Source organism: Oratosquilla oratoria, chromosome 2 (genome assembly GCF_046742065.1).
Source record: "Oratosquilla oratoria isolate Oo_2021 chromosome 2, ASM4674206v1, whole genome shotgun sequence".
Classification (NCBI taxonomy): domain Eukaryota; kingdom Metazoa; phylum Arthropoda; class Malacostraca; order Stomatopoda; family Squillidae; genus Oratosquilla; species Oratosquilla oratoria.
In genome coordinates this window covers 77977321-77992320 of record NC_134778.1, presented here as the reverse complement: position 1 = coordinate 77992320, position 15000 = coordinate 77977321, and the positions used below count along the sequence as shown (strand labels likewise).

The following is a 15000-nucleotide window of genomic DNA, read 5'->3' as shown; positions in this document are numbered from 1 at the left end:
GTGTGTATGTATGTGATTCACCATGGTCTTTGGATCACGTGTTATTGGACTCGTGATCGACAGCTATTTCCCTCCCGGAAGAGAGCTCAGAGCTCGTATATGACCGATCTATGGGTAGTGCTGTGACCTTACACGCACACACACACCCAACTCCCCACCCACGAGAGTTGGAGTAACAACCCGCAGCGATACTGAAATTATTTCAGCCCTGGGCGGGATTCGAACCCGGACCTCCGTAGTGGCAACCGGGGCCTCTACCAACTGCGCCACGAGTTGTGCATGTGTGTGTATGTGTGTATGTGTGTGTGCATACTAGTATTTGGGTTAGTATGTGTTTTTCTTCCTTTTATGTAAAGGTGACCGATGGGATGATTGGGTTGGGTCAATTTGGGTCAGCGATCTGCTCTCCCGCATAAAATCTGCCCCCTTCCCGCGGGGTCCGCGAAGACAGGGTCTCTCCTCCTGGACCCTGGGATAAATTGGGGGATGTTTGAGTGGATGCAGCCTTCTGTAGCTCGAGTTTGAGTCTCTGTACGCAGTACGTCTTCGGAAAATCGGGCCATGAGTAATAACGACCAAAGGGATTTCGAAGAAAGTCGACCTGTGGGATCGTATGGGCTTAGGAATACAGTCATATGGGTGGATTTTATGGGACGTGTAATACATGGAAGAATTGGGTAGTTATGGACCTACCGGCATTGTGGAGACAACACGTCAAGCGGCTATTGAATTATTTCGGACATTGGCGAGACGATCCACCTAAAAGAAAGCGCCCAAGGAAAGAGACCAGAGCCGGGGTTGACACCCCTGACGAACTGTCCTGTACAGGAATCCAGTTCGCATCGAAAGAAATAGATGAGATAATCGAAAGCATCCATCTTCTTTTCGAATAATCGGCCTTCACAAGCCTCAATGAAGAAGAGGTTTCTAGATGGATCCAACTCTTTCCGGGTTTCTTCTGGAGGCGTGCTGGCCTCCAGACCCTCCATCTGGGGTTCTGAAGAAGCGTTGGAGACCTTCCGGAACGCCGTCCCCGGTTTCGGCGTTCTTCTTGCAGATCTTGGACGACACCGGGAGCTTCTTCGATGAGGTTTCTTTCGTTTTCCTCTTGAAGGCCACAGGAATCCAGGAGGCCCGTCGTTTTGGAGGCACCACGAAAGGAATCCAGGATCCAACTCTTTCTGGATTTCTTCTAGAGACATGCTGGTCTCCAGAGGTTCTGGGAGGATGCTCGACACCTTCCGGAACGTTTGTCTTCCGGGTGCCAGGTCGCTTCTTTAGACTTCTTTCTTGGGAATACAACAAGGATGAAGGACGCTCGGGTCTCAAAGTCCAGAACGACCTCCTGGATTCCTGTGGCCTTCAGGAGATCATGACAGAGACCTTAAGGAAAGCGAAGGAACAAGGCACCCTCGAGGACGACTGTTTATGGTGCGTCCGTTTACTTTACAGAGGCGAAATAAGAAGAAAACCTCCTGAAGACCAGGACACAGAGTTCGAGGAAGCTTTGGTGTGTGGCGTCCGCTACTTATACAAGCCCGAAGCCAAGCCCAAGAACGTCCTCAGAGACTAGGAATCCCGTGAGGAGGATGAGAATATCATTTTAGAATCCCTCACCAGTCTCTTTACACCATCTGGTAGTGGTCTACACTTTCAGGAGGGAGTATGAAAGACTTCCTTCTTGGATCCCAGGCGTTCTGGACTTTGAACGACAAGCGTCCTTCATCTCTATTGTATTCCCCAGAAAGAAGGCTAAAGAAGCGACCAACCCCCGGAAGACAAACGTTCCGGAAGATGTCGAACATCCTTCCAATACTTTTGGAAACCAGCACGTCTCCAGAAGAAACCCGGAAAGAGTTGGATCCTGGATTCCTTTCGTGATCCCTCCAGAACAACGGGCTTCCTGGATTCCTGTGGCCTTCAAGAGGTAAACGAAAGAAACCTCATCGAAGAAGCTCCCGGTGTCGTCCAAGACCTGCAAGAAGAACGCTGAAACCGGGGACGGCGTTCTGGAAGGTCTCCAACGCAAGGAGGAAGGAGGAAGTCGGAAAGATTTCGGTCATTCTTCCCGTTACTGGAAGATAGAAATAATGAAGTTCAGTGATACAATGGAATAATGATGATAAATTAACCTCCAACTTCAAGGGAGTTTAGTAGTAATGGAATGATATGGTGATAAATTAACCTTCCACGTGGGGAGGTAGCCAAGTGCAAGCACGCATCCACTCCCTTTCCCTCCACCCCCATCCACCACCCTTTTCCCCCTTTCATCTTAGCTCCTCGTGGATGAAGGGTTATCCCTGCCTCCATCCCACTGCCCGAGCCAGAAGCAATGCAGCAAGACACAGCACATCCACGACAGGGTCGCTTCACGTACTCGGCGACCTCATGCAGAAAATAGAGAAGATGGGGAGAAATCCCTTCGGGCTGCGTCAAAACATCTATACACAACCCTTCTCCAATCACCCCTATCCGCTGCCCTCTCCCTTCACTGCTGAGCAGACACTCGCCTCTTGCTCAAAGCCCCTTTCACCCCATTATCTAAATGGTTGAATAAAATCGCCTGCCGTCAAATAGAGTGGAGGAGGGTTGCATACACATGAATAGAATCTTCTGGCGGCAGGTGGAATAGAAGGGATAAGTACTAACAGGCATGGAAGTAATGTATATCTCGAGTGTGTGTGTGTGTGTGTGTGTGTGTGTGTGTGTGTGTGTGTGTGTGTGTGTGTGTGTGTGTGTGTTTACTTAATTGTAGTAAGCAGGAAAGGAGCTATGCTTGTTGGGTTGTCCTTTGTTCTCCAATCATTATGTGCGTGCAATTCACCATTGTTTTGGATCACGCGTTGGACTCGTGATCGACGACTATTATCCTACTAGATGAGAGTTCTATATTTCATATGGGTAATGCTGTGACCTTACACACACACACACACACACACACACACACACACACACACACACACACACACTAACACAAACACACACTAACTCCTTGCCAAAGGTAGTAGATGACTGCTTGCAATGTCGTCCGACCTCGAGACAGCTAAGTTAGCAGTTCAAGTCGCTATCACTACCTCAACAAGCCCTGTGTGTGTGTGAGTGTGTGTGTGTGTGTGTGTGTGTGTTTGTGTGTGTGTGTGTGTGTGTGTGTGTGTGTGTGTGTGTGTGTGTTTGTGTGTGTGTGTGTGAGTGTGTGTGTGAGTGTGTGTGTGTGTGTGTGTGTGTGTGTGTGTGTGTGTGTGTGTGTGTGTGTGTGTAAGGTCACAGCATTACCCATATGAGTGTGAGCTCAGAGCTCATACATGGCCCAATATATCGGGTAATGCTGTAACCTTACACACACACACACACACACACAATTCCTTGCCCGCAAGAGTTGGAGTACCGGCTCTCAGTGCATAGATGCCGGTATTAACTCAGCCCTGGGCGGGAATCGAACTGGGACCGCTGGATTAGCGGTTGTGAAAGGTACCACTGCGCCGTCTAGCCGTGTGTGTGTGTGTGTGTGTGCGTGGTGTGCGTGTGTGTGTGTGTGTGTGTGTGTGTTTTACACTTTTAGCAAAGGAAATTAATCTTTTATACATTCAAAACGAAACATCCCGAAGCTGTGCATATTGCATATGTATCTGAAAGGTCTACGGACATGCAAAGCCAACAAAAACAAAGTAGCAGACGGACATGGAAAGAGGATGAGACGGGGTGGGGGGGGGGTGAGGTACACATGGGACGGGAAGAGCCTTCAAGAGGTTATCACACTGGACTAATTTTCCTCCGACATCCTACCTCCAACCTCCATTTGAATAACTAGAATATGACTTCGCATGCAGAAATCTAGACTTCTCTAAGAACATTTCAACAGTATGTCTAACATTACTTTAGGCTTATAATCTCATAATTCATCATTCAGCTTTGTTATATACGAGTGAAAGATATTTGGAGATTTGAAAAGTAAAATATCTTTAACCGAAGTCATTTTTACTCAAACGAACTCTCAACCGTCGGAGTTGGTGTAGCCAATAGAAGCCCAGTGTGGTAATCCCTTCAGAAGGCGGCTAAAGCCAAAAGAACGTTCCTCCACTATAAATCACAAGGACAAAGACGGCTCGTTTCACACGTATCGACTTTTCGCCGTGCGTCGTCCACGACACGACGTCGTATTCTCAAACAATCGTGGATGTCTTTGGACGCTTTCACACGTCACGACCACGAATGAAAGCCTCCGTAGACACCCATGGTAATTTTAGGGCACGACGTCGTGTCGTGGACGGCGCACGGCCAAAAGTCGATAAGTGTAAAACGAGCTTAACCCATTAAACTCCGATGACAAGATGTCTTGTCATTTGGTCAAATAAAACAAAAAATTATAAAACACCAAAATGTTTGATCCAACACCAGAAAAATAAGACGTCAGTCCTCCTCGCTTCGCTCGCGAGCGCGAGCGAAGCGAGGAGGACTGACGTCAGATTTTTCTGGTGTTGGATCAAACATTTTGGTGTTTTATAATTTTTTGTTTTATTTGACCAAATGACAAGACATCTTGTCATCGGAGTTTAATGGGTTAACGGGATATTTCACCCAATCCCAGTATTTACGGAGTCAACACCTTTCTCAAAGTTTGAGTGGATGAAATAAGCCACACATATGCAGTAAACTGTATTCATGTATTGGTCTAAGATAGGTGGGATAAGATTTTTTTTTTTTTTTTTATAGATTTTAGCATATTCTTTTTTGTCAGTTCCTAAAGTGATGATTTTAATTTCTAAACCTTCATGATTTAAACTGGGTGGTGCACATATAACTTCTTGTATTTTGTTGTTAATTCCCTCCCTGAATTTCATAATTATCTATTTAGAACGTCCAGTAATTGTTCATCCCCTCCCTGAATTTCATAATTATCTATGAAGAACGTCCAGTAATTGCTAATCTCCTCTCTGAATTGAATTTCATAATTATCTACGTTTAACATCTTTAATCTCCTCCCTGAATTCCATAATTATCTATGTATAACGTCCAGTAATTGCTAATTCCCTCTCTGAATTAATTTTCATAATTATCTACGTAGAACGTCAATTATTATCCTCCCTGAATTTCATAATTATCTATGTATAACGTCCAGTAATTGCTAATTCCCTCTCTGAATTAATTTTCATAATTATCTACGTAGAACGTCCAGTAACCTCCTCCCTGAATTTCATAATTATCTATGTATAACGTCCGCTTAATCAAAGACTTATGATTACGTTGACACGTTTTCCTTTGTTTTGTCTTCTCAGATCGGGGAGAGCAGCCGCTTGCGTCTCGGCTCCCCGGACCAGGCGCCAAACAGTCACCACTCCACGTTTTCCGTCCACGCAGGCGCGCACCACCACATCGGTAGGGCAACAAGTGACCAAGATTTTTTTTTTTTTTTCTTCTTTTGCAGGACGGTCTCTCGCTCTCTCTCTCTCTCTCTCTCTCTCTCTCTCTCTCTCTCTCTCTCTCTCTCTCTCTCTCTCTCTCTCTCTCTCTCTCTCTCTCTCTCTCTCTCTCTCTCTCTCTCTCTCTCTCTCTCTCTCTCTCTCTCTTCCTCCCTCTCTCTCTGTCTCCCTCTCTCTCTGTCTCTCTGTCTCTCTCTCTCTCTCTCTCTCTCTCTCTCTCTTTCTCTCTCTCCCTCTTCCTCTCCCTCTTCTCTCTCTCTCTCTCTCTCTCTCTCTCTCTCTATTTTTTCTGTACAGACCACTTCGTTCGTCCCCACAACGAGTCATTTCCCGTTTTTCTGATTGCTCAGCTGTCTTCCTGCAACCAACTCCAACTTCCGCAATTTCTTCGAAAAGTAGACGGTCAGTCGGTCGTTGAGAGGAAGTCTGTGGCACAACGCTCGTTATGCTGCTCAGTCTGATGCCATTGACTGAATGAAATGTCCTGGAACAGAAGGGTCAATACATGACGGATTTCACCCATAGACTCTCAATTGGGGAAGGAAGGGAGAGGGTTGCAGTGGATCAACTAGATCCACAGACTTCAAGACTCAAACTTTGGGCATACTGTATCCACAATCAGCATGGTGGACTTAAAATTTTTACGCCACAGATTAGCTTAGCTTAACTATAAAGATAATATTATTACATCGCCGGCATGAGAGTAGACTAGGTTCTACTGTCCCTATATTGGATTTTCTGGTAGGAATCATGGGCAATGTTGAAATTAAATAATGTCTATTCCAGGAGGAAAGCGAACGTCGTACAATTTAAAGTTTTGTTTGCTTTCGTGTGGATTTTATCTTTCAGTTAATTCTGTCTCAAAGGTAATATGCGTATTCTTTAATGTGCATTAATGAATTATGATGAAGCAGGTGAATATGAAGAAGAACTAACTTCTCGTGAAACTGTTCCTTTCACCCCCCAGATAGTCTGACGTCGGCTCTGGACGGCGGCCGAGGAAACAGCGCTAGCAGCAGCAGCAGCAGCAGCACCAGCATCTACACGCCCTGGTCTCGGTGGTCCCGCTGTTCCCGCAAGTGCAAGCAGAGCCGCACCCGCGCATGCGTCATGCCCAGACTCTGTGGGAACGCCGTACTCAAGGTGTGCTTGTGTGTTTGCCTCTTTGTCGTGTGTCAGGAAGTGAAGAAACCATTCAGCGATGTCTGGCACGAAGGTCCTCAATTGTACCTCTGCTTCGACTTTGCCCTGCCTTTCTCACGGTTTTTTCTCCAACTACCTGGATGACAGGACAATAGGAATAAGGTGGCGGGGTTCCCTGTCCTCATCTTTTGTATCTAAGGCTGGACTGCCATGAATCTCTTTCCTCACCACAATTCTTTACAGCCTACAGTATATACGAACGATTTTGCATAGCCGGTCTTTCTAAGCAGTTTGGCCCTTACTATAGCTGATAGCATATGGTGACATGAAACACATATACACAAAACACGTAATACATAACATATTTGACGGGGCACTCGCATAGGAGCAGAAGTGATAGAGTAAGACCAATGCCTCAATATATAAAGCCGTCTAACTGCAGCAAAACAACAGAACAGTGACGCAAACTCCACTTAAAATAAACCGTACAAACATCCCAGTCAAGGATCATATCAATGTGCTGGGAAACACACTGGACAGTAGTCAATCTAGACTCAAAACTTTCGATTTCAGAGAGCAAAATCTAAGACTGCGATGAGCAAACTGAAGCGTTTCGAACCCACGAAGCGCCAACTATACGTAGCGTGGTTCAGACCAGCACAATACCAATCTTCTTGATTGAGCCCATTTCACCAGGAACCCAAAATAAAGCGACTCCAGAACATTTGAATAATTTCTCTACACTGCAAACATCCAACTACTTAACCAGTATGAAAACACAATACATTAAGACATCCTGAAAGATATCACGCCAAGCACGAACATGTGATACGACACATAACAACCAGACCTAACAGCACAGACTTGTTGTCTACGTCCTAACCTACACCTTTAAACACAAGATGTGTTTAGTTTTAATCCTTTTACCAGTTGTGGTTGATCTTATAATTGTCGCAGCCTTTATCCAAGTGTCACCACACAGATCACTCAACTACTTTCATCTGTGTGTGACTGGGGAAAGACAGTAAGATTTCGACACTTATGTCCCAGTATCAATGAGCACACTGTTCGGCTTGGATCTATCATGATTGGATTGTCTGTGAACATTTCAAATTCATGTGTTCATTCCATCTTGTTTATATTCTCAACTTTTATATATGCACTTGTTCTATTCCTATCACTTTTAGCCATGATTAATCTAGACTGGTTGTGCATTAATGTGCTGCAGCTTGCGCTAGAGTATGAATGCACAAATTCCTTAAGTACTTTCAGATATGTGTGTTGTGGAAATTAGATAAGTTTTTGACACTTGTGTTCTTATATCTTTGAACACACCGGTCGGTTTGGATCTGTCATGACTAAGTTATCTATATATATTTTATTATGTATGTGTATTCTATGCCTAACACACGAGAAATGAGATAGACTCATTCCTCGCTGCAAACACGCGGGCGCGCGCGCACACACACACACACACACACACACACACACACACACACACACACACACACACACACACACACACACACACACACACACACACACACACACACACACACACACACACGCACGCACAAACACACACACGCACACATCACACGAAAATTACCACGCCCACAAGTGGAAATACGGACACGCATACTTTTCCTCTACTAACATCCACTTCCTCAACGTCTTTCTTTTGTACTGCGTCTTCTCATTTCAGTTTATCTTTCACTTGAAATAAAAATCGTCTTTCACCCTGTCCCTATTACTAAATCTCCAATTCCCATTCCCACTTTGTTGGTATACTAAGTCAACGCAAGGCCCTCCCTCCCATACCCCACTCCACTCCACACCTCTTCCGTCCCGATTATTGACAGTACCCGCGTTTCCACACAACTATAATATAACATGGACCTTGAATATAACATACAATGAAAGCGACTAGACTTATCCCGTAAGAGTGACCCCCCAACCCCGCCCACCCACATACATACCTTCTCCTTTTCAACCAGTCCAGACTTCATGCTAACCAATGGTTCATTTTTTTCCGCCGCTCCCGTAGGAGGAGAGGACCTGCCCGAGGAAGCGTTGTCGCCGCGCCGCTAGGACGCCCTTCCACGTCATCCGGCCGGACGAGTTCACCCGGCAGCCGCCGAAGAACGACGTCAAGGATCTGTTGAACTTCAACTCTATGTTCTACACCAAATGGTCGCGGTGGTCACCCTGTCGGAAGTCATGCCTCACCAGGAGGTACAGGTAAGAAATGGTGATGCGATTTAACGTCGCCAGCTCCCTCTATCAGGAGGGTAGGACGGTGACCCTTGCAGAGGACTTTGTAGCTTGGAATTCGGTGATTCATGCCCTTGGTTCAACTCGCTGGCGGCAGGGTAAGAATTACTTCCACTTTAAACCTCATTTGACCTTTGTGTTTATTTTGTCTACTAACACCATGATATAGAGTAGAGATGCCATTATGGGATGTGTGTTCATTGCCCTGAACACACACACAAACACGCACACACACACGCAGCGACACACACACACACACACACACACACACAGTGACACACACAGCGACAGACACACACGCAGCGACACACACACTCACACACACACACACACGCATCGACACACACACACACACACACACACACACACACACACACACACACACACACACACACACACACACACACACACACACACACGAAACAATAGTGTGTGCAAAAACCATACACGAATTTAAGAGCAAACTAGACACTGCGAGATGCAAAGGCGGGATACACGAGCGTAGCTCCTCTTCCTGTAAGATACAACTAGGTAAATACAACTAGGTAAAAATACACATACACAGAGAAGGAGACACACATACATACGCACACACAAACACACGCACACACAGAAAGACACACACACACACACAGACACACACACACACAAAGAGACACACATACACACACACACACACAAAGAGACACACACACATATATACATATGATGCTAATAAGAACACGGGTACGTGTGTTCACTTATGCAAAGTAGACCACTTGGAAAAAAAGAAACTAACGAAGCAGAGCGCTTTCGTATATTACATCTTCAGTGCAACAAGTTGCACTGAAGATGTAATATACGAAAGCGCTCTGCTTCGTTAGTTTTTTTTCCAAGTGGTCTACTTTGCATATATACATATATACACAGGCACGCACGCATGCATGCACACACGGTTTGTCCTGGTGGCAAAATAAAAAGAGAAACCCATTTACTGCTCCACAGATCGTGCAAGTACCCTCTGTTTTGCGGGCAGCGGGTCATCCACGAAGAAGCCTACTGTTACTCGTACGGGTCCATGTGCGAGAAGTGGTATCGGCGAAGCCGCCACGCCAATACCGAGGAATCCCGGGTTTCGAACAGCGTCATCGCCGATAGCGACCGGGGCGACATGGGCGGCCACAGCAGCAGCAGCAGCGGCAGCAGCTCGAAGCTCGTGGGCGAAAGAAAACCCAGTCGCCGAAAGGACAAGAACAAGCAAGACAAGAGCCATGTGGCTCACGACATATGTAAGTGCCGCTCCGTTGTATGTTACCAGATGACCACGGTGAGGGTATGAGGAAATAAAGGTACGTTTTGCTCGGTGTAATTATCGCTCAACGATGATCGTTCTTGGCTCAATGATGATCGCCAAATGATGGTCTAGAACACTAGTTCTTTGCTTTTGAATGGGGGTGTTTTGCTTCGAGCTGCAAAGTACGAGATTGATAATTCTTAACCGAATCTGCCAACGCGCTTACCCAAATATGATGCCAGGTGGGATGTGCGTCACCCGCCATTGGCTGTAGCAGGCTAATAAATAATAATCCCACCGAACAAAGCGTACCTAACAGGAGCGGGGTTCTCTGTGGTTCTGACACCCATTGGGAGTTGTCCGAATGATATAAAGCTGTGGCTGGCACCCCTGTGGACACACACCGTGCCAGTTCCGTTCGTTTGGTTTGTGGCAGGGATGTGCCATGTCACCATGGTTGTTTAACTTGTATATGAATGGAGTTACAGTGATAACTACTATTACTCAAAGTTTCACTGAATGGAAACACACAACCCCACAGCGGCTGTCAACGGTCTTCGCCCCCCCCCCCCCCCCCGATCTCTCTGGGAATAAACATTGGACTGTGGTCTCCGGTATATTACTCTACTGTGGGACTGATTGTGTGTTGCCGGTTGAAAATAGTACGGTGAGGGGAGCAGTCGCCGGTTGTTAGCTTTCATTATGTGAAAAGATAGAGGGAATATTTTAAGTTAAGCAGAGATCGTGGACTCGCTCCGGGGACCAAGTGTCACCCCCTCGGGACTGCACCTTCACTTGGAAGTGAGAGTTGATGGGTCCGAAAAATAGGCCGCAGGGAGATGATTCTCTCTGATGTCCATCTTGCAGGAGCACCATAAGCAGGTACCCATCATTGGTCCCTGGATGGAATGGTGAGATGTGTGTGTGTGTGTGTGTGTGTACGCGTGCGCGGATGTGCATTTATTTTTCCTGTGTGCGCAATTTATGTAACTCCGTGCTCGTCTTGCCCCCTCCAGTATCGAACTCGGTGTCCCAGTTCGACAAGTATGAACGAGTCAGCAAACCGCTTCACTCTTCGTCCCGTACCTCGAGACCATCCCATTCCTCATTGGCCTCCAAGCCTTTCGTCTTCCCTTCACTACCATCTTCGTCCAAGTTCTCCCCTTCATACACACCGAGTTCCTCATCCTCAAGATCTCCGAGCCACAGCAAACACTACTACTCCCCGGTGAAGGATAGCGTCTTACCGTCGGAATGTGGCACCAACAACTACACCAAGGCTTCGAGGAATCTGCGCATCATCGGCGGCCAGCAAGCACCTCGGGGAAAGTGGCCGTGGCAAGTGGTTATACTCAACAGATATAAGGTAAGTTCCACCGCCGAACCAATGTCAGCGCAAGAGCTCTTTGGTAAGGCCTCTTTTGCACTCCTGAAGACCATGTTTCTAAATACTTCTTGCTCTTTGTATACATATATATATATATATATATATATATATATATATATATATATATATATATATATGATATATACATGCGCGCACGCGTATGTGTGTTTCTCTTCTCAAGGGGTTCGACAGTAAGCCATCGTTCTTATTAATTCAACTGTTTTATTTCTGCTTTTCTTTGTTGCCTCTATCACTACACGAAAAGTAAAGATTGTAACAGTTGTGTGAATATCAACGTTCTGCATCGGGCGAAGGTAGGACGGGAAACTTCTTCTCAGAGAAAAGGGTGGGATCCTCTCATACCCACAGAATCAGTCTTCATTTCCAGGTATTCAGATTCATTTTATCACGTCCTCACCAGATCAATCGTAGAACTGTTATTGTGGGTCATGAGACGTATAGCATAAAAGAAGTAGATAGTAAAGGTTAGTCTTAACTCAGAAGACTCAATGGTTAAAGATGTGCAAGTTACACTCGACGATCTGTGAGAAATCATCTGTTGACACGGGGAACACAGCGATGTTATCCTGCTTCGTTACTTCAGTGTCACGTGACTATGTTAGCTTGTGCAGCCATCGACGTGTGGTGGTCGAGGAGCTGATTGAGTGCCCTTTTGGGGGCATAAATCCTTGCATTCTTCGGTTCCTACAGGAGGCGTTCTGCGGGGGTACGCTGGTGGCTCCGCGGTGGGTCCTCACAGCCGCTCACTGCGTCCGGAAGAAGCTGTATGTACGTCTCGGCGAGCACGACCTGGCTGTGGACGAAGGTTCCGAGAAGGAGTTCCGCGTAAGTGATGACATAAGTTCCGTAGGGAAGGAATGACACCGCGAAGCGTTGGTCCAAAGCTTCTGGTTTGGTTCCCGGGTGTCAGATGTTAGAAGCCTTGGGGTGTTTTCATGATACAGTGCCCCTTTCTGGCTGATCCACCGACACACACCTCCTCTTTCTCCTCCCCCGTCGACAGATGGAAGCGTCTCACATTCATCCAGAATACGACCCGACGACCGTGGACAACGATGTCGCGCTCCTCAAGTTGCCTGAGCCTGTCACGAAGGACAACTACATCTCGCCAGTGTGTCTCCCGGACTCCTACACTCCGCTGCCCGTCGGGAGTATGTGCACTATCATCGGGTGGGGCAAGGAGCGGAACACACACATCTTCGGCACGGATATTTTACATGAAGCACAGGTAGGGACCAAGACTGCGCCCGCGGTGTGTAATCTAACTTGTTGTATCTTACGGGAAGGGGAGCTACACTCGTGGTGTCCTGTCTCTGTATCTCACAGTGTCTAAATTGTTCTTAAATGTGTGTGTGTGTGTGTGTGTGTGTGTGTGTGTGATGTTAAGATCATGTTAATGTCAAGTTTAAGGGTTGTTACAGAATCACGAGCAAGAGTGGGCCCATAGATTCTCATAGACTGTGTCAGGACGACTCAGACAGAAATGTGTCACGAGGTCTTAACGATAAAGCAGTACAGACGGAATGGTCGTCACCTCCTCAGACGTGTTTATGCTTTTAAGAGTTCCAAAGTTGACCCGTTCTCGTGTACGAGTGGTTTGGGGTCTAAATTAACTAGTTGAGCCACTTTATTTTATGTTATATTTTGCGATGCGGCGTGATTCAGGCGCCAAGCAAGCTCTTCCATTGGCAAGCCTTGTTTCTTTCTTGAATTTATTATTTTTCCTGATGCTCAATTTTTCTCTTTTTTTCTCTTTTCTTATTTTCTCGTATTTTTATATCTAATTTTTCCAAAAGACATTTAATGTTTCTTTATTTTTTTTCTTCAATTTTATAGTTTCTGAATAGTACCCCACCTAATTGCTTTAAAGTATTTTCTTTATATGGTTTTTGTCATTCTCTTAGTTTTTGTCTGTTCTGTGCGTATTTTAGGCACATTAAACTTTCTTGCTGTGGATCTGGTGTCTTGTTACATCGCTTCTGTAACTAGGCAGTGGGCAAGAGACAGGGATAACCCTTTATCCATGAGGAGCTAAGATGGTGTGAGTGTGCGTGTGCGTTAGTTGGCTACCTCCCTTATAAGGGATATACCAAATACATATTTTCTTTTTCCTTTTTGAAACAGGTTCCCATCATTAGGACGGAAGTGTGTCGAGCAGTTTATGAGGATTATTACATCACACACAACATGTTCTGCGCGGGCTACCGTCGCGGTAGGATCGACTCTTGTGCTGGCGATTCTGGTGGTCCCTTGCTTTGCTTCAACAGCGGGCGATGGTAAGTTTGCTTTCGACAATGACCCTGACAGAATCCCCTTAATATGTATGTAGTACATGCAGCGTTGGCGGTTGACCCGCGCCCCTAATCCTGTTGTTTCCTTTGCTGCAGGCATATATTTGGAATCACCTCCTTTGGCGAGGGTTGTGGTAAAAAGGGCAAATTTGGCATATACGCCCGAGTGTCCAATTACCGCAGTTGGATCCAGGACGTCATTGAAAAAAATAGCTGAGGGGAGCTGCCGTGAAGATGGTTTGTGCTGCAAAGAACACAAAGGGACTTGCACATGTGTCACTGCAGACGCCAAGTAGGCGTGACGGATTTCACTCGTCTTGCCCAAAGTGGATGCGGATGCCTTGACGTGCGACAGGATGTCGTAATAGGACTGCAAGTGTGCGCGTGCTGCACACGTATAGTGTAAATAAACATCACATTGTCTCGACGACATTACGTCAAGTCGTCCGAAGCCATATTGTCGTTGGCTTCGGGAAATAGTATTACTTATTCTATCACCATTCTCACCAGTGCCAGAAATGTCATGAAGAGTTATCATCATCATCACTTATCATCATTATCATTATCATCATCATCATCTCCCATCATCATCATCATCGAAATGCCTCAGTCATCGCTCCATAATTGTATAATATCACCAATGTCGCCATATTAGCATCACCATCTTTGCATTCGTAAGGGGAGATCTATATATTATAGGAGTCCTCATATACTCGTACAATACTATATCATCATATTCATGGCAGCTTTTTGTAATGCCACAATCATCACAATATATCACGTCACCATCACCACAGTTAGTCGCCACATAAGTCTAATAAAATCACCAACATCATTTCGTCATAATCTCAGTATACGTTTTATATTCAAACCCACCATGCATGTTTTATTGTCACTACAATTTCCAAGTCATCTCCTCAATAATCACCGTTTATGTAATTATTACAACCTCTACATGTGTTTTAATCATCATCTCGAGTCTTATTCTTACAAGTATTATACCACCATCTTTCCTAGTTATCACCACCGTAATAAAAATTTGCCCTTTCAACGTTAGTCCACCCACCTCCTTCATACTTCCTTTAACATCATAGGGTCTCTGATACCTACACTAGAAGTTCATTATTCAGTTAATATCATGTATTCCCTCACACCCTGATGAACATCATTCCTCTCCTTCCTCATCCACCCTAC

At 45.7% G+C, this 15000-nt stretch overlaps 1 protein-coding gene across 2 annotated transcripts in view; it reads left to right on the top strand.

Annotated features, from left to right (window-relative positions):
• The window catches only part of LOC143040399 (uncharacterized), a 135996-nt gene extending 121810 nt beyond the window's left edge, over positions 1 to 14186 (top strand). For both annotated transcript variants that reach the window (XM_076211456.1, XM_076211447.1), the window contains 9 exons: positions 5274 to 5373; positions 6385 to 6560; positions 8608 to 8801; positions 9819 to 10102; positions 11124 to 11473; positions 12206 to 12340; positions 12519 to 12743; positions 13640 to 13791; positions 13903 to 14186. In XM_076211456.1, the coding sequence (XP_076067571.1) occupies positions 5274 to 5373; positions 6385 to 6560; positions 8608 to 8801; positions 9819 to 10102; positions 11124 to 11473; positions 12206 to 12340; positions 12519 to 12743; positions 13640 to 13791; positions 13903 to 14023 (1737 nt within the window). In that variant the 3' untranslated portion in view covers positions 14024 to 14186. The remainder of the gene's footprint in view (positions 1 to 5273; positions 5374 to 6384; positions 6561 to 8607; positions 8802 to 9818; positions 10103 to 11123; positions 11474 to 12205; positions 12341 to 12518; positions 12744 to 13639; positions 13792 to 13902) is intronic.
• The last annotated feature ends 814 nt before the right edge of the window (positions 14187 to 15000 follow it).